Source organism: Neofelis nebulosa, chromosome 12, assembly GCF_028018385.1.
Source record: "Neofelis nebulosa isolate mNeoNeb1 chromosome 12, mNeoNeb1.pri, whole genome shotgun sequence".
In the NCBI taxonomy this organism is placed as follows: Eukaryota; Metazoa; Chordata; class Mammalia; order Carnivora; family Felidae; genus Neofelis; species Neofelis nebulosa.
In genome coordinates, this window is record NC_080793.1 from 44520534 (window position 1) to 44541426 (window position 20893).

Genomic DNA, 20893 nt, shown 5'->3' on the forward strand with positions numbered 1-20893 from the left:
GTTGAGACCATTTTTTTCCCCTCTCGCAGTTCCCATCCTAAAAGGGAGCCTGTACAACTGGGTTTATGTTTCAAGACAATAGTTAACAGATGTTTAAAGCCAAACAATCAAACCTAGCTATTTCTCTGCTTCTCAATCTATCTCTTAATCTTTCTTTCTCTCTTGAGCTCTCTCTGTATAATTTATATATTTTATTTATTATTATTTTATGTTACTCATGTATTAAAATGTATTTAATATACTTACACATTAAAAGAGTATATAACTAATTTTTGTATTAAAATGTTTCTCTGCATGTCCAAATTTTTCAACAGGAACATGTATTATTTTTGTCTTTTTTTAACTTTTTAAAAAAATTTTTAATGTTTATTTATTTTTGAAAGAGACAGAGAGAGACAGACTGTGAGCAGGGGAGGGGCAGAGAGGGGGAGACACAGAATCCATAGCAGGCTCCAGGCTCTGAGCTGACAGCACAGAGCCAGCCCTATGTGGGGCTCAAACCCATGAACCATGAGATCATGACCTGAGCAAAGTTGGATGCTTAACCAACTGAGCCACCCAGGCCCCCCTATTTTTGCCATCTTTAAAATTTATTTTTATTATTTTAGAGAGATAGTGTGCATGAGCTGGGCAAAGGAGCAGAGGGAAAGAGAGAGAGACACAGAGAGAGAGAATTCTAAGCAGGCTGTATGCTCAGCATGGAACCTGATGTGGGGCTCCATCCCACAGCCCTGGGATCATGATCCAAGCAGAAATAAAAGGTGGGATGCTCAACCGACTGAGCCACCCAGGGGCCCCTTTTTGTCATCGTTTTTGTAATCAAATTATTTCTGTAGAAAAATACACATTTTAAGGAAGCTAAAGTATACAAATGCTGTATTTTGAAGTAACTACCCAGAGTTCCAGTTTGCATAGTATTTTCATTCCCAAACATCAAACATCAACTGAATCCTGTGAAAGAAACATTTCTCAGCATCTCTCCTGGTCTTATTTCAATAGGTCATCTGAATGTCCCAATAAAAATATCCAAGGAAGAGAGTGTTCCTAGAATCTCTTTTTTTTTCCTGTAATTACACCATATTAATAAATATCTTGATAGTCATAAACATTATAGGCAGAATAGATGGCAGCACTGATAAATGTGGGTCCTTTTATATTTATTTTTATCTTTTAGGAAATAGCAATTTAAGCATGAAACTGATCATCACAAAGTATCTCTACAACTATGAAAGTATTATATTTGATGTTCTTTCTAGAACAGTCAAAATATACATTTTTAAAAGATATGTCTTATTATGAAATCTCTGTCTTTCAACACCTATCCAAACACAGTAAGACAAAATGATTAGAAAGAAACGCTTTTACTCTCGCTAACATTTTGATGTATATTCTTTGTTTTTTGCCCAGGGTATACAAAGAGAAACTGCAGAAACCAACATACATACTTTTTTTTCTTAGGTTAAAACAGAACAGTTTCATATCCTGAATTTTTACTTAATCTTGTTACATTTAAAATCTTACGGTAACATTTTGCTTTACAGTGCTAAATTTCTATCTAAAAAGCTACAGTGTTGGGGCACCTGGGTGGCTCAGTCAGTTAAGCATCTGACTCTTGACTTTGGCTCTGGTCATGATCTCCCAGTTTCGTGAGTTCAAGCCCTGCATCAGGCTCTGCAAGGGCAGCGTGGAGCCTGCTTGGGATCCTGTCTACGCCCCCTCCTCCACTCACGCTGTCTCTGTCTCTCTCAAAATAAATAAATAAACTTAAAAAAATAATTAAAAAAATAAAAAGGTGCAGTGTATTTTCATATACACTTATCTCGTGTATTATTGAATATTCTCACTTGCTTTTTAATCTTTGCCAGTTTGATATAGAAAAATAGTCTCTTATTTTGATTTGATTTTAATTCAGAGGGTGAATTTTTTTTTTAATGTTTTTTATTTTTTATTTTTGGGACAGAGAGAGACAGAGCATGAACGGGGGAGGGGCAGAGAGAGAGGGAGACACAGAATCGGAAACAGGCTCCAGGCTCCGAGCCATCAGCCCAGAGCCTGACGCGGGGCTCGAACTCACGGACCGCGAGATCGTGACCTGGCTGAAGTCGGACGCTTAACCGACTGCGCCACCCAGGCGCCCCTCAGAGGGTGAATTTTTTCACAAGTCTATTAGCCATTTGTATTTCCTCCTCTGTGAATTATTTCTTCTTCTTTTTCTGTTGTTTTCCTTTTTCTATCAGCTTCAAATGAGCATCTTTTATGAAAATACTTTAGTCTCTTATATGCCATATTTGTTGCAAGTATTTTTCTCATTTTTCCTTTGCCTTTTTATTTCGCTTATTAAATTAACAGTTTAAATATTTATGTAGCTATATATACTGAATTTTATTTTTGTGGTTTCTTGCACTGTTTTTAAGCCTAAGAAGTCTTTCTCCCTATGAAAAATCAATAAATATTCGCTTCCATGTTCTTTTGGTGGTTTGATTTTTTACATTTACTCTTTAATCCCTTTGGCATTTACTTCAGTATGTGGTAACAGATGGATTTTTTAAACAGTTCTTTTTTCAAAACAGAAAACTAATTTTCCCATAACTGTTATTCTTTTCTCCACTGATTTATATCCTTTATAGATAATAAAATTTTATGTAAACTCAGGTCTGGTTCTGACTTTTCTAAATCTGTTAATCTGTGTCCCCATACTCTTATAGGGTACTCCACTGTTACTAGAGTATTATACTCTGCCTTGAGAGCTATCAGAGCCATTATCTGGGCACCTGGGTGGCTCAGTTGGTTGAGCATCCAATTCTTGATTTCGGCTCAGGTCATGATCTCATGGTCGTAGTATAGAGCCCCATGTCAGGCTCAGTACTGAGCATGGAACCTGTTTGCAATTCTCTCTCTCTCTCTCTCTCTCTCTCTCTCTCTCTCTGTCCCTCCTCTGCTCACATGCTTGCTTGCTCGCTCGCTCTCTCTAAAATAAGCATTTAAAATAATAAAAAAATAAAAAATAAAATAAAATAATAATAAAAAGATAATAGAGCTATTGCCAAGAATTACCTTTTTCTCCCCAGAATTTTCTCAGCAGCTCCTTCTGCTTATTCTTTAAGATAAAACTCGCAATTATTTTAAGTTTCAAAAATAGGATGATTGGCAATTTTGATGAAAATTATTAGAAAGAAGTGTTTAGCACTTGTGATGAGGGTTATAAAACCTTGCTGCGAAATATGTAAGGAAATTATAGTAATTAAAAGTACCAATCAGTTTTGTGGAGGAAAACATTACAAAAGTGTCTCCTTTCCCCAAATCATCTGTTTAATGGAAATCTATTCACTTATCAAATATCTAGTGTGGCTAGGGCCTACACTAGGCTCTTTAAAAACTGTAGAAACTGGGGCACCTGGGTGGCTCAATCGGTTGAGTGTCTGACCCTTGGTTTTGGCTCAGGTCATGATCCCAGGGTCTTGGGATCGAGCCCCGTGTTGGGCTCTACACTAAATGTGGAGCCTGCTTAAGATTTTCAATCTCTCTCTCTCCTACTGCCCCCCCTCCCTTACTTGCTTCCTCTCTCTAAAATAAAAAATAATAAAAACAAATTAACTGTAGAAACCACGGATCATGTGTCCAAGATGAAAAAATATTCTGTTGGGAAAAACTGGCAGCACGAGGGAGTGGTAACTCATCCGGGACCTTGTACTTCTTTCTTGCCTATTCCAAAATATGGAAAAAATATTTTACCGAGTGACTATTTGGATAAGTGGGGAGTGAAGCATGGAGTAAAAACTCCCCAGAGCCATCCCAGTAATACAGACCTCCTGCAAAGAGTCCACAGGAGAGGGAGCCAGATAACTAGCTGACCTTTGGTGTGCTGAGTGCTATGTGCACGCAGGGGTGAAGTGCAATAGCCTGGAACAGAACAGGTGGAAGGGAGGGAGGGGGAGAAATCAGGAAGCTGGGAACTGGAGATGAACTTTGCCAGAGAAACATAGAGATGTCTACTTGGGAACTTCATTCATTTTGCACACTGTACAACACAAATCATCTTCCCCTTCGACCTACTGAGAACTCTATTATTCACCAACACTACAGAGGTGGGTCCTTCCTCATGTGTTTGGTGTCTCAGAGGGCTGGGTCTCTCTTTGACATGAACGTGGGTGAGAAGAAGTCTGCTTAAGGGCATCCAGTCAAATCCAGGCCGCATGGTACGGCACTGGAGGCAGAACCCCCTCCACCCTGAGCCCCAATCTGGCAGCCATACCGTCATCCCTTCAGGCATCCATGTCCGCTGTCTGCTCGGTCACAAATGCCTCTCGGAAAGCCTGATTTCCATCAGTGGAGCTGAGTGTCCCAGAATGAACTCACTTCTCTCTTTCCTGTGCCTGCCTGTACATCTGTGGAAACCTCATTACCGCCCGAGTAGAGTCATTTGTATCAACGGTCTATCCTCATTATTGGTTGATTCCGTATACTTGAATTTGCCTACAATTTATTTATTGCCTCAAAATCAGCACTCATGATGCCTTCCCAGCCATTAGAACGCACAGTAGAGCAGGAAAAACCCCGAGTCCTCAGATGCACATGTTCCCAACTGTAAACCAGTATCCTCTCCACAGTATAGGTAGTGCTATTTTTTCACATTTTTGTGCTTTTAGTTGGCAGTTTCACCATTTAAATTGCCTCCAAACAACTAAAAGGCACATCATAAGGAATACAGTCAAATGTTACAGTAATATAACAGGACAGGTGGTTGCTACACTTGTGGTAAACATACATAATGTATCAACATGTCAAATCACTACGTTGTACGCCTAAAACTAATGTTACACGGTGTGTCAACTATACTCACATTAAAAAAATTTTTTTAAGACAAATCCAAAAGATAAAAAGAATAAGATAGCTCCCAGGCATAGTGTTGAAGTGCTGTTTAGTGTTCTTAAGCATGAGAAAGCTACGATGTACCTCAGGAGAAAACACATGTTAGATAAGCTCCTTTTGGGCTGCAGTTCATGCTGTTGACCACGAGTCCCATGCTAATGAGTCAGTCTTATGCATTAAATGATTTTCCTTTAAATGGAAACACACACAAAACTAGGTATGTATCGATTCGTTGACAAAAAAAGTTGCGACTTGCAGGGATCTAACGCTGTGTCCATGATTTATAGAACGGAACTACTAGGAATGATGAGAATGTACTGAATGTCCACGGGCAACTCACACCCCAACAGCAACCTCCTTAGCAGCACGGACTTTATTTTATTCATCTTTACATCTGCTGACCCAGGGTGGGGCACAGAGTAGAAGGTCAAGAAATATTCATAGAATAGAATAGGCTGGGGGCGCCTGGGTGGCGCAGTCGGTTAAGCGTCCGACTTCAGCCAGGTCACGATCTCGCGGTCCGTGAGTTCGAGCCCCGCGTCAGGCTCTGGGCTGATGGCTCAGAGCCTGGAGCCTGTTTCCGATTCTGTGTCTCCCTCTCTCTCTGCCCCTCCCCTGTTCATGCTCTGTCTCTCTCTGTCCCAAAAATAAATAAAAAATGTTGAAAAAAAAATTAAAAAAAAAATTAAAAAAAAAATTAAAAAAAAGAATAGAATAGGCTGGGAAGGAAGGAGATGTTGAAATGGGATGGAATGGAATAGAATAACATCTATACAGGGTCTTAGCAACATGGTGCTCTTAGGAACATAGGGAAACATAAGAAATAATAATGACAGTTAATATTTACTGAGCTTTTTTTTATGAGCCTGCACTTGCCAGGCATTTGACCAACTTATATCATGGAATCCTGACCACTCTGCAGTGTGGGTGACACGATCCCCATTCTACAGGAAGGTGAAATAAATTGTTCAATGTCACACCATTTTCACCCTGGGTAGGGCTCCAACCAAGATCCATCTGGCCCCAGAGCCTGTGCTCATAACCACCTGGGGAAGGTGAAAATGTGGGCTTGGCAGGGGTGATAAACCATGAATTCCATCAGAGAGTGATCTCTAGGAGAGGAAGAGAGGTTCTCTAACAGAAGTCAGTCTGAACCACAGGCTCTCCCCAGCCTTAATGGGAAGACAGTGATGCAATCAAAGGTGATTCTTTCCCTGCTGGCTGGCAACAGTACTAGTTTTTGTTTGATTCCAGAAGCAGCTGGCAGAATGAGTGTATTACTCACTTTGCTGATGGCTTATGGACTCCGGAGTCATCAGTGGTCAGGGCTGTGTCCAGGCCTGCAGATTACCCCAGGCCTCTACATGTGGCTGACCCTTCTGCAGCTGTTGTGTGTTTCTGGCTCCAGTTCCACACCTCTTGGCAGACTATTTGTGTGACAAGCCCTGCTGAATCTGGGTGTGAGATACACAGGGGGAAGGGGGCTGGGAGGCACAAAGCAAGCCAGCACTGCCAGGGGCCTTGCAGCTGTATCCATTAAGCACTTAAAAGAGAAGGAAAGGAATTTATAAGTGAATGATCTGGAGGCTCAAACCTAAACAGAAGAGGCAATTTGACGGTACATGGATTCTGCCCGAATTTATAGATTGCCTCCCACATTCTCCACTGAAGTGAAGAAACTTAGCCTCTAATGCACTGAGTGAGTTTAAACAAAGTACTGAACCACAGTGCTGGCATCTGTATAATGAGAAAGTTGAATCAAACCGGTATTTCTTAAGGTAACAAACATTAGCTCCATATGATACTCAAAAGACAAAAAATAAAGGATTCTACGATTCTCCAAGGAGTTAGTCTTCAGAAATACTGGACCAGATAATCTTCTAAGACTTTGACAGTTCCACTATTCTGTTACTCTATGTAACAGTTAGTGTGTGGCCTGCCATAAAGACTTCTACCTCTGTTATCACGTTCTTGAAACTAAAATAATTCCCTAATTCAGGTAATTGGGGACCACATCCAGGGGCAAGAGAGAGTATCTGTCATGTAAGAGTTCTTTTCCTATCTCCAGACCTCTGTGTATCCTCTGCCAGTGTTAGCAGAGAGGACCTCACGCCTCCTCCTACCAGATCACACCGCATCAAGTTTACAGAAAGGCACGTGGTCAAAGGAATCTTCCAGAATAAGGGACATCTCCCAGAAAGGAATTTATGCTTACCAACCCCACTTCCACACCTCCCACTTACTCCTCAACCCCAGCCCAGTGCCATTCACCAAGAATGCTTTGCAACACACAGCACCTAAGTGCCACATTCTCTAGTCCCTCCCTTCACCCTACTCCTGCCTCTGCACTTTTTGACGCAGCTAAAACTCCCTCCACCCTTGGCTTCTCTCATTGAATGCCTCCAGTTTCCTCTTCCTCTACCCACTTACCCCGTTGATACAGGTGTTCCCAGAACCAGTCTGCTGTCCTCTTCTTGGACAATCTCATTCCCTCACACAGCTTCACTCTACATCCTAATGACTCCAGGAAGCGTCTCTGGTCTGTCCCTGCCCACTCAGCCTAACTCAAACCAAATTACCGCCTTCCCAACTCATCTTCCTGGCTCTACCCCCTGCTACCTCCTTCAGTGGGCCCTGGAGCATTGCCACATAAAACTGCCACACAACATATTCCCCATTTTCATGCTTTTTCCTCTGCCTGGAATGCCCTACTTCTCACTTCCACTCCTGATTTTCCACAAAGTGTAATCCTATCCATCCATCTCAGATGTCACCCTCGTGATGAGACCCCTGTTCTCTTCCAGGATTACTCCCTCCATTTTCCATGCTCCCAACATCTGCCTCCCATAAAGCAGAACTTTTCACCAAGCATATCACAAGCCAGTTGACGTCACGTGCCTCTCTTAGCCATCTTTCTAACTGCAATGCCTAGCAGATTCCCAGGACACAGAAAGGGTTCCGTAAATGTTAGCTTGAATGAGTGAGTATAACGGACTTACCCATTCTTCTACTGGCTCACTATGCCTGCTGGTTTGCTGGCTGACTTGTGGGCCTATTTTGAGGGATGCCCCAGTTATGTCCAAGGGGTAAACTAGATCTTGTCTATGATTTAATAACAAATGCCCATTTTCCAGGTTTACTGGAAAAAGCAAGATTAGAGTCCTAGATAATCCTTTGACACAGACTGATCACTGTAAGACTCTTTCACTTGGTTCATCTCACTGGGATAGTATTCATTACATGCCAAATCACTTTTCTATTTTCTTTTTGGACACAGAGTTCTAAAGAGGATTAGCTAACTGATTCAGTTAGAGCAGTATCTCCCAAAGTGCATTAATTTATGTACCACAGGCATGATCCTTGCTGAATCTACATGCTGCTTGTACAATTATTCTATTAACCATTCTCTTTAGCTCATTTTTTTCTGAGCCTCGTATTAAGAATATTCATTAAATCACCTGATTGATGATAGTTATATACACACATATATTTACACTTAGATACAAAAATAGATAATTTAAAATATGCTTCCAGGAAGCACATACAATCATCTTTTTCAGGCCAGCAGTAATATATAGAGCACACGTAGGGAAGCACTAGGTTGGAACATTTAATCCAACACAAACCCATTTATTAAAGCATTTCTTGGGGCACCTGGGTGGCTCAGTCGGTTGAACATCTGACTTCGGCTTATGTCATGACGTCACAGTTCATGAGTCGAAGTCCCACACTGAGCTTGCTGCTGTCAGCACAAAGCCCACTTTGGATCCTCTGTTCCCCCCTCTCTGCCCCTCCCCAACTTGTGCTCTCTCAAAAATAAACACACAAATAAATAAAGCCTTTCTCTGCGAGCCACAATACTACATCTGGTGCTAGGAATATTGAAATGCCAACCACAGCTCACTAGTGGGTGGCACCAACAAGCAAACTGTTCATTGTCATCTGCTGTTCCAAGTATGAGGACAGAGGCAAGCCTAGGGGTGCCCGTATGTGACACTTCTTGGGCACCAATGCAAATCCACCCCACTCCCACCTGCAGCAGCCACGTTAGGCAGGTGTCAAAGTAGCTCACCCAGTGCCCAGGCAAGTACATGTCTTTTCCTTTCCTGGGACTTTCCCCGGCACAACAGTACAAGATACCAGCAGTAACCCACTAGTTTCTTTTATCTACATAACCCTGAACAGAGGAGGAGGATAGCAATGGATGAATGCCTCTCCTTTTTCTTTGTGGGTAAACAGTTCTGAGTCTCATTGTATAAGGCTCCTCAGGATATCTGGGGTACCAGGCATCCATAGCAGTGACCAGCATATAACACTGCCTAATACTGTTCTACTTCCCTAGTCCCTCATTCCTGCTCCCGAGATCACTTCCCAAATAATCTACCTACGCATATGCCTTTATTTCAGGCCACGTTTTTAGTGGAAGCCCAGGTGAAGGCAGGGCGCAAACCCACGCAAGAAGTTGTTTTTTGTTGTTGTTTTTTTTTAATTTTTTTTTCAACGTTTTTTATTTATTTCTGGGACAGAGAGAGACAGAGCATGAAAGGGGGAGGGGCAGAGAGAGAGGGAGACACAGAATCGGAAACAGGCTCCAGGCTCCGAGCCATCGGCCCAGAGCCTGATGCGGGGCTCGAACTCACGGACCGCGAGATCGTGACCTGGCTGAAGTCAGACGCTCAACCGACTGCGCCACCCAGGCGCCCCTCACGCAAGAAGTTTAAGGAAGACTTCTCGGAAGAGCTGGAACCTGAGATAAACTTTGAAGCATGAATAAGTCACATGAAAAAGGGGATGGGAAGAGAGCATTCCAGGCAGAAGACACAACATACACAAAGGCACACGGAGGCTTCAAGAGTGTATGTTTAGAAACCGCAGAGCCTGGTATGGCTGAAATATCCCTCCAATGTGACATAAGGGACTGAGAATCGCAAGAGCCTTGCGCAGGTAAAGACTGGTTTCTGAAACAGTGCCGACCACAACCAACGGCTACGACACCGTGCCCTTTGGTTCTGAAGTGGTAGCAATGAGTAGTAACGCAGGTGGGTGTTTGAATCAACCCCCACCGATTAGAAAGTGCTTTCCGGATGTGAGAGGTACTGGACATAAAGAGGAATTCAGAGTAAGAACAGGAGTAATTGGGGCAAAGATGGTGGTGAAATGGGAGGAGAGCTGCTGCCACACACACATACTCTCTCTCTCGCTCCAGGATGGGTCCAAAAATCCGATAATGAGCTCAGTCAAAAATGAGGTAACTTCTATTTGGAACTAACAATTCCACAGTAAATTGTCAAGAACTAGGAATTAGGCTTGGGATCAGTGCGGTGGGGACCTATAAATGACAAATCATCCTAGAGCCTCTGTTCAGTCAAGACAAGAGAAAAGGAGGAATCGGGAGCTGGCAGGAGAAAAGCAGGAAGAACTGTCTTGCTACCTTAGGAGATCCACTGGAAGGAATTCTCCTACCTGACACTCCAGATATTTAGAAAAAAAAAAAAAAATCAAGAAACCACTCCTTTCACTCCTTTCTCTGAGACAAGACCAAGCTACAAAGGGTACTAATGCTGAGTTTCACCAAGTGAAGCAGAGACCTCCATCTGGCATAGAATACGGGTTGCCTGCCCTCAAGGGTGAAGATGTGCCTTGCAAAGACCAGCATAAAGCAACCTAAGAGTCTCCAGCTTTGTTTATAAGCAAACAATTAACAGCGTTTGATTTTTTTGAGTGCTTGTCATGTACCAACACCGTACTAAGTACTTTGAAGTAATGTTTCTTTTAAAATCTTTCCTAAAACCACACGACTAAGTACTGTCATCAGCCTCCTTTTCCAGGAACCAGCCTGCAGTGACCATGAAACACTAGTTAGAAGACCACACAGTGAAGAGTTTAAAAGAACTCATAACTGGGCTTCAGGTCATTCTCAGTTTAACTCTTGCCTCTATCACTTCCTACTGAAACCATGGCATCACTCAGGACGATTCACTTTCAAGAGACAGAAACTAACTGAAAATTGTGGAAGCAAATAAAGGTAACTGGATCCCATACTTGGAAGGTACAGGAGTGGATTTCTAAAAACCACTGCACTCAGCGCTCCGATAATATGGAGAGCCTGTCATGGTTCCAGGTTCTCTGTGCTACTGTCCTCATTCTCTCCTTCCAAAGACTAGCTTCCTTCAAGTGCCCAGGGCAGCTGGTAGCTCTGGGTGCCCAGTGTCCTCACCAAAGAGAGAAAGTGTTTTCTCATCAATTCCCCGAGCCAGAGTCTACCTGGCCCTGTTGGGTCATGCATCCTCCATCTGAACCAATGGTTGTGGTCAGATGAATGGCACACTCTGCCATGACTGGCAGTCCCATCAGGGTCACATGGAGGGAAATCATAGCAGCTCTTAACACATAGGGATGCTAGGCAGTCCAAAATAATGGATGTCTACTACGTTTTAACCTTGGGCAAGTCACTTTTGGAGCCTCAGTTCCACCATCTATTTAAAAAAACGAATGATAATATCTATTGTGCACAGTTGTCATGAGTTATTAAAAATCATATGAAACACTTGGCACAAAGAAACATTCAAGCTACGGTAGTCATTTTTGTTATCTGGTACTATTATTGTTTTGTGGTTGTTTTTGACACAGGGATCAGAATTTGAAGCCCATCCCAGATTCCCAGATGTCTAAAGTAGCTCTGTCCCCAGGGCGGAGTCCCCTTTGGCTCTGCAGCCAGACGCCTTGCACAACCCAGGCCCTGTGTGCCAAGGTTAAGCTGGTTCACCATCTGACGGCCGCAGAGCAGTGAGTGCCTCCCCAGCCCCAGCAATGTCAATACTGCCTTCCTGACTCCGCCTATTGTATCTGGAGAAAAGTGGCCGAGCATTGTCTTCCAGCACTCCCCCCAGGAAACATGATATCACCCTCTAACAAAAGCGGGAAAGCTGACAGATCTGCTGAGATGGGTGTGACCACCACATACACCTCACTGGTCAAGCCCCGAGCAAGGGCTGTGGCAAGCAGAAAGTGAACAGCAGCCGCCCACAATGTCCCTCATCTGGCTGCCTGACAGGCTCCCTGTCATCCATACCATGTTAGACAGGGAACCAACCAGGCAGAAGGAATGCGCTCCCTCCCATCAACGGATGTGTTGAAAAGAGTCAGGACTCTTTCCATCTGGCAGACCCATGTCCCCACACCTGCCCCTGCAGCCGGGGGAAACGAACATGAAGAGAAGGACGGTCCGATTCCCGAAGGGACAAGAAGAGTGGGAGGCAGGGTGCAGAAGAAAGCAGGCATGGCTCAATCTAAAAAACATTCCGCACGTGTGCTGTGAGTTAAGGAATAGTCTGGCCAGACCGGTGGGAATTGGGTTATCAGTTTGAAATTCCAGAAATAAGGGAGGCAACTTTAGACATCCCCTTTCCTGAAGGCTGGGAGTGATGCCAAATGATCCTCTGACATCCCTTCCAGTCCTGGTCCACACTGCTAGGAGTGCGGCTGGCTCCCTGTAAAACCACGCACCTGTAACCTGGTGCCACCACGCCAAACCCAGAGGCTGTCAGTCTGCTGCCCCAATCCTTCTCTCCTCTTTTTATTTTTTTAACAACAACTGTTTTATTATCTCTTTTTTTTTTTTTTTTTTTTTTTTTTTTGAGAGACAGAGCGCAAGTGAGCAAGGGGTAGAAAAAGAGAGTGAGAGAGAAGCAGGGCTCACTTGAAGCGGGGCTCAAACCCCCAAACCATGAGATCATGACCTGAGCTTAAATCAGATGCTTAACTGACTGAGCCACCTAGTCGCCCTTCCTCTCCTCTTTTTAAAACTTTCTTCTTCCTTAGCTACCACAACACCAATTCTCTAAAATTCCAGGAAAGAAATCTAATTGGATTTGCTTTTCCTACCAATTCCCTGATTGCTGCCCCCACTTGGCTACTTTCTCTTTTTTGTCCCTTCACTTTATCTTCATATACGTCCATGCCCATGGCTTTACTTCCCATGAATCAAGGGTGTTTGTCTCAAGCCCTTGCCCAGTCTCCTTCATCTGAGCTTCACACTCAGAGACCCAAATTTTGCTAAATATTTTCCCTTTACATGGAACTTCAAAATCAACACATACAAAATCATTATTTGCTCCATCTCAGCTCATCTCCAATCAGTTCCTCCTGCCATGTTTCCCAGCACAGTGAATGGCACCACCACTACCCAAACCAGAACAGTGGAACTATACTTATCCTCCCCCATTTCTCTCAATCTCCCAAATGCAATCAATCACCAACCCTTACAGTTTCATCTCCTCAATACTCTCAACCCCCCTGTCCATCCAGGCCTTTCTTCCTGGAGTGTTGAAAAGCCACACTATTTCAGGCCTACAGGCTCTGCCAGGTCAGCCCATCTTCCATACTATTATCACAGTAATTTTTCCAAGATAGACATCAACTATGATAGAACAAACACCATACTAAATTTCAACATGTACAAAATGAGGTACAAGTTACTTAAAATGCCCTACAAGGCCCTTCCTGATCTGACCCCAAACTTAATTCTCCATTTCCACCCTACATTCCAGCCTTACTCAACTTTCTTGACCTTTACCTGCTATTTCAGACCCCCTGCTCTCTCTAATGGGAAGTTCTTTCTTCCCTTTTCTTTTTATCTTCTTAGTTTTCAAATCATTTGATAACGAGCAATTCCTAATTACAAGTGGCAATAATTGGCAATAGTCACAACTATTTAGGGAGTTCTTGCAAAGTGAGGAACATCTAAGCTACAGATTCATTTCAAATATTATTAAGTTTATTTATACTAAATTTAGCAACTAATGAAATCGATAATCTATGTTTTTAGACATTTATGTATAACTTAGATTTTAAAGCTTCATTTTTTTATTATTGGAGCCAAAAACAGTTTTTATAGCTCTTGAAAAGCTAGATTTTATATATATCCCTACGATAACATTTATCATATCATATAATTCATGTGCCTATATTCTTCTTTCCTTCTAAACTGTGAATTTAGCAAGGGGGAAAAATGACTCATCCTTTTTTGCATTCCTGGAATCCAGTACAGGACTTGGCTTTGTGAGTAAATCCTCAATAGGTCTTCATTGACTGAAATGATAGCTGAGTAAAGGAATGAAAAAATGAATAAACAAAAGGCAGCCAACAATTCAAATGTCTATTGAAAAAAGTATACATACCTTTTGGGTAATATTCAACAATCAAACAATACCTTGTATAAGGTAAAGGCCTAGTTAAAGCCACTTTCATGAGTGTATTTTTATGTTTCACACACATTAAATGTGTGAACATTAAATGCAACACACTATAGAGAATAAAAAAGAAGTATTATCTGTTGTTAAAGATGTTAAAAGCTAATGGAGCTAAATCTATGTGCCCAAAGCTCAAGACACAGCCTCTATGAGAAGGGAACTCAGAATAAAGGGAAGGAGATCATGAGGAAGAGCTGACCCAGGCAAGTTGAGTTCAATTTTGTTTGCAGAGAAGGCATGGAGGGTGTCATTCCCAAATGGATGGAACAGCATGAACAAGAGCCATGAGGGAAAAAATGTGTAGACTGTAAATATGGGCCTGATGGAAGGAGAAGGGCCAAGAGCAGGGATGAAGGGGTAGTAGCACTGGGGTAGTAGCCCAAGTGGGGAGAGACAAGCATAAAATTTGAGGAATTAAGTTATTTAAAAAAAGAAACTTTTTAATGTTTACTCATTTTTGAGAGAGACAGAGAGAAAGAGAGACAGAGAGCAAGTAGGAAAGGGGCAGAGAGAGAGGGAGACGCAGAATCCCAAGCAGGCTCCAGGCTCTGAGCTGTCAACACAGAACCCAACATGGGGCTCAAACTCAAGAATTGCAAGATCATGACCTAAGCTGAAGTCGGCACTTAACTGACTGAGCCACCCAGGTGACCCTATGTTGAGTTATTTCAGAAAGAGACTGCTTACATGAGCAGTAACTCCCCTACATGCTAGAAAAGATTAAACCAGTCTGGAACTAGCACAGAGGTCCTCAGAGAAATACTCCCCTTTTTTATTACACTAGCTTCATTTATTTAGAAAGTTCTTACCGGCTAAGCTCTCTTCTTGCATTATCACACTTGATCCTCATAACTACTCTGGGAAATAACGTATTCTCATCCATAAGAGATGAGAAAATGGTGTCTTCGAGAAATCAAGTAACTTTCCCACTGTCATCCAATTTGAGCTTAAGCCCAGGTCTGTGGCTTCACAATTCATACTCTTAACTCTTTCTCCTGCCTTCTTGATTAGATCCACCTCAGTCCCATAAAGGAGTGTCTTCAGAAGAGCCATGATTGCACATGTGCAGGTACACTTTTTTCTCTCACAAGTCATGTGGATTGAGTTGAAATTCGGGAAACACACTGTTTGGTTTCAAAGGTGTTGGTGGCTTTTCTGAACTCACAGAGAAATAGTAAAATGGAAGAGATGTGAAAGACAAGTATAGTAACCATCAGACTCCACATCCGTATGATGTTCCTGATAGATATCACACAACCTATGCCTAAACACTCTCCAGTGTGGGAGTTCACTCTTCATGGGGATGGTGATCCAATTTTTAGAAGGTTTCCATCAATAAAGCCTAACTCTCTTCACCCCTCTATCCTAGATCTGGCAAAATACACTATCTGTGGGGTCTTGTACATGGAAACCCTTAAAAATGCTGATCTTGGTCTCTTTTCCCTGGCTAAATAGTCCCATATAAAATGGTTTCTAAAGCACTTACCTTCCTGCTTGTCCACTATGTTTACTGCCAAATTTCTCAATGTCTTCAGTGTTTAATGGGTATTCTTTGAGCAGTACAGTGATTACCATTTCTAATTTGGACCTTAGATATCTACTAAAGTGAACTGTTGCAGCTTATAAATTACCTTTTCAGCAAGCAGAGCACATGTTGGCATCTATGAATTTTGCGTATCACCAAAACGTGGTATTCACTAAGAATTTGAATAAACAGGGGCGCCTACGTGGCTCAGCTGGTTAAGCATCTGACTCAGTATCAGCTTAAGTCATGATATCGAGGTACTTGAGTCTGAGCCCCACACCAGACTCCGTGCTGACAGGGCAGAGCCTGCTTGGAATTCTCTCTCTGCCTCTCTCTCTCTCTCTCTGCCCCTCCCCCACCTGCTTTCTCTGTCTCAAAATAATTAACTTAAAAAATTTTTTTAATTAAAAAAAAAGAAAACTCAACAAACCAAGTCTCTCTCACACTGAACATACATACATCCATTTATTGAAACCAAACTCATGACTTCACATTCATCTATTTTAAAGGGCTGTCTTTTGGATTTGGTCCACTCATCCAGCCTAGAGAAATCATTTGAATCCAGGTTCTATGCTCTGACCAATAAGCCATCTACAGGGAATAAGCAGGTTACACAATTACATACCTATCTTTTTAGGAGTAGTCAAATAGATAACGTCAGAAAAATTTGGAGCCCACCCATATGAATCTCCCAGAGGACATAGCATAGTCCTCTGAAATGGCCTTGGAAGAGTTCTTCCCTCCTGGAGGGATGTCTTAGAAGAGTTGGAGCTCTTGCAGGAAGCTCTCCCAGCATAGAGCTGAAAGGGAAATGCTGACATTTCCAACAGAGACAATGCTTAGGAGGGAGCATCTGTGAAGAACGCAAAACTCCTCCCTGTGCGAATAATTCCCAGGTGTGTCTCTGGTCCCAGCTACTAGACCTCCACCCTTGATTACTCAGACTTGATATAGCCTTCCAAGACCAGCCCTAATGAGAAGGTTCCCTCTGGGACCACTTCCCTGACCTTATAACTGAATTTCCACTGCCATTCCAGATAAGACATCCACTATCTCTGAACCCAGGTTGTTACTTAAAATGTCAAATCAAACAACAAAGAGATATGAAGGCATACTACTAGAGACTTCCCAGTGGGTCGGCGTTGATCATATAGGACATACTATGATAAAGCAGAAAGAGTAATTTGTTGTATTTTGTATTGCTATATACACAACTCTTTAGAGAGAACAGCCTAGTTTGGTGAGGACGGGAGAGTGGGGAAAAGCTAGTATGTTTATTATAACTTGTTTGTAAGCTGAAATTGGCCATGATTCTCAATGGGGAGGGGAATGTACCAGAATCTAGGTAGGTTGGGGAAGTCTTCTGAAAATTATATACCTCTTCCAAACCTCTTACGGATATTTGCCACCCAGAACCACCTTCACTGAGGCAAATGTGACATATTTTTTCAGTCTTACTTGTTACAAAAAAAAAAAAAAATCAGAAACAACCCATTGGAATAGAGAGAACCATAAACCATAAGTCCCTTGTTCCACTACTATGGTCTACCAGGGGAGTTTGGTGTAAAGAATGGGCTCCTATGCTTGCAGATATAATCATGCTGGATTCTTGTCGCAATTACCAAGCCTTGTGTGTTCATGTCCATGGAGAGTTATACTGGGAAGGGAACTTAGGATTCCAATACAACAGACCTACCCCAGAAACCAATCTTGCTAGTGTCACCTTTCCTTTTCAATAGGAGGATGAAATCCCTCTCCTTGGGCCTCTCCCTGTTGAAGTCAGGGCTATGTTTCCAGGGAACTAAGGTCTAGACAGGGAGCAACTGTTTCAATCACATAATTTTTTGGTCTGATTTTATGACAGCTCTTCTAAGCCTAGACTACAAAGTGCCATGACACAGTCACTTTGAGGGGCAAATAGTGAATTAAAACTGTGTGTGTGTTGGCATGTGTGCACACGTAGGTGATTTAACTTATAAAATAGCTCAGACCAATGACAGACCCTGGGCTTTGCGTTTCTAGAATCCCTGGTGTAGAATTAGTTCCAGATTTCATGTTACTCATAAGTATGTCACACAGAAAAAAAGCCAAACAAAAATGGAATCATAATTCTTTGATCTAAAGGTGCATATAACATGAGAAATTAACATTTCTATGTTAATATAATTTCTACATAGTGAAAGCATCTCAGCAACTGACATTACACGTTCTTAGTCTCAAAATATGATTAAATCCTCAATATAACTAGGTGTTGAAAGTGATCTGAAATGCTATAAACAAGTTACATGCAATTTTTTTCTCTTGTTGGATTAATTTTTTGAATATTTAATAATTTCCAAACATATAGAAAAGTATGAAAATAATGTAACACAAACTTATGTGTATGTTCAGATCAAATTCTAATAATATAGTCTGCAACATTCAATTCAGTACGTTTGTGCAATTCCATTTCCAGTATCATTTCTATCTTCATTACAATAATTAGAATGTTTTCAAACTAAAAGGGAGAGACCTAAGGCAATTAGAGTTGTGATTTGTACTTCATGTTTGGATACCACTTTCAGACAGCGTCCCTCAGGGTGGGTAAGTATCAGAGGCATGCCACTGTGTGGAGAATCTGGGCAACACACACACCAGATCTAAAAACATGCAAGCCAACCATTCCTTAGCCCTCCAACAGGCTGTGATCTTCTCCTGTGCCCGGTAATCTGGATAAGTGCCCCAACTTTCATTTCACTGGGCCAATAAAGACTTTATAAATTACTACATGCCAAGTATTTCTTTTTAAAGAAACAGAAAATAATTATATAGCCATGGCCCAAGGTCTAATAAAAACCCAAAAAGCCTAGAATTTGATTGCTTTAACTAAAATAGGATGTGGCTAGGGCCCCTGGGTGGCTCAGTCAGTTAAGCGTCTGATTTTGGCTCAGGTCATGATCTCGTGGTTCAAGGGTTCAAGCCCACATAGGGCTCTGTACTGAAAGCTCAGAGCCTGGAGCCTGATTCAGATTCTGTGACTCCCTCTCCTCTGTCCCTCCCCTACTAGTGCATGCTCTCGTGTGTGCTCTCTCTCTCTCAAAAATAAATAAATATTTTTTAAAAATTTGTAATAGGATGTGGATATGACATCTTTATAGAAAAGCATCTTTGTTCTCCTTTAAAAATGACAATCTGTACATTGCTTTAAGTGGGTCCCCATAATTGTCTGCATGAACTTCATTTTTTAAAAATTATGCAAGATTTTTTTTGAAGCAGGTAAAACTGGGTTTGTTTGTTTGTTTTAAATAAGGCAACAATCCCAAGATTGTTGAGGAAGAGTAAAATAACGTGCCATAGTAAGTGATTCTCCACAAATAAAGTGACCTAATCAGTTCTCATAGGGTCTGTGGCAACATAGGGGGCAAATAAGCGGAAGGGAAACTCTCGAAAAACTCAGTTCCAAGCCACAAAGACATTGCATTTTAATCCTCACATCTATTAAATGGAAAGTCCTAGAGAAACAGTGCCTATAACACAGCTGCCCTTTGTTAACCAGAACTAAATACTGGTGAGAAAGCCCAGTATCATTAACTGTTGAAAAAAGAAAAAAACCTAAAAAATTAAATTAAAAAAAGGCAACAAAGCCAAACCTTACCAGAAAGGAGCAAGCTGACTCCATAGAGAACTAAGCCAGCTAAAGAGTCCATGCTTCCCCAAATCTCTCCATCCAGTTTCCGCAGATGTGCATGAGGTCCCAAGGATCCTTTCAGACACCAAGAGGTTTGTGACTTTCCATTCGCATGTTCTACTGGGTCCTGTTTACAAGTCAGAGGCAAGAAGGAACAGCACAGAAGCAGGCTGTAACAGTCTCATTTCTGTCTGAGCACAGGGAGTTTTAAGTTCCTTTTTCCTGTTTCCTTTGTAGATTAGGATGGGAAAGGCTGTATCTTAAAGGCGTTTGGTATCAGCAGGGCTGGGGGCACTGAAAGCCCTATCCATCTTGCAATTCATCAAAACACTTCTCTATTGCTGTTGCTTCTGCCGCTGCTTTTGCTGCTGTTGCGGGGATAGAGGAATTTTTGTTGGAAGTGTGGGTCCTGGTCAGCGTTTTCAGAAACAATAGGGGTATCCTCTCTTAGGCGGGAAACAGAATAACAGCCCTCCACCTATGTGTGGTATGCGATGATCACCAGCCCTTCTCAGCCTCCAACAGCTCTCCCGGGTCCACCTGGGATCCCTGACAGAAGGGGCTTCTGGGTGTGGGGCGGAATTTTTGCTTTTGTTTTCTCATTTTAACCCACATGGGTTGAATTGGGAAAGGAAGGTTTCCGTGATGAGAGAACACAACCCGAAAGGCAATTAATTTGGATAATTACCGGTGAGGTCAATGTGCAATGCAGCCACGGAGACCAGAGTCCAGAATTGTTAGCCTGTTTTCTTTCACACACATGGTTTATTTCTTGGCCAAGAGCCCAAACATATCCATGCTACTGGCTATAGCTTTAATTTTTGCTAACAATTCATCTGAAGGTGATCTCATTTCTTAAAGAACTTGGCCTAGAAGGATTTTGGTAATGAAACGGATTTCATGGTTCTTGGCCAACTGTGTTTCAGAAGCAAATTATATACAAAACCTTAAAAATAACCGGTGTCAAAACCAAATGTAAGGGATTTGATTTGGGATCAAAAGAGCATTCCTAAGAGCAGAGAGAATACATAGGCCAAAAGAAAAAGAGCTTTTGGAGTAACCGTATCTAAAATGAGATCAGAGATCCTAAATTTATCCAGAAGATAGTTTCTCCATAACACAAACTATGACTTCAGAACCGGGTGTCATTGTTTTTGTTCACCCTGCCTTCATGCCCTAGGAAAGAGCCGTCCGCTCCTGCTTTCACTGCTCACCATAGGAAAACAGAGACGCTGCTGGCTTTGCCTCATTTCTCTCCCAGGTTTTACCACATCAGTGACAACTCCAGGACCAATGGATGTTTCCAGCTGGGGCAGTAAAGTGCAGGCTTTTTTTTTTTTTTTTTTTTTTTTTTAGGTTTATTTATTTTGACAGAGAGAGCAGGGGAGGGGCACAGAAAGAAGAGAGAGAGAGAGAGAGAGAGAGAGAGAGAGAGAGAGAGAGAGAATTCTAAGCAGGCTCCATGCTTTCAACTCAGAGCCCAATGTGAAGCTCGAACCCACAAACCGTGACATCACGACCTGAGCCGAAATCAAGAGCCAGAAGCCTAATCAACGGAGCCACCCATGCACCCTGCACAGG

General features: G+C 42.2%; 1 protein-coding gene across 3 annotated transcripts in view; it reads right to left on the reverse strand.

Annotated features, from left to right (window-relative positions):
* Positions 1 to 19865, reverse strand: part of TEK (TEK receptor tyrosine kinase) — a 106625-nt gene extending 86760 nt beyond the window's left edge. For all 3 annotated transcript variants that reach the window (XM_058695187.1, XM_058695186.1, XM_058695185.1), the window contains exon 1: positions 19280 to 19865. In XM_058695187.1, the coding sequence (XP_058551170.1) occupies positions 19280 to 19331 (52 nt within the window). In that variant the 5' untranslated portion in view covers positions 19332 to 19865. The remainder of the gene's footprint in view (positions 1 to 19279) is intronic.
* Positions 19866 to 20893: the final 1028 nt, after the last annotated feature.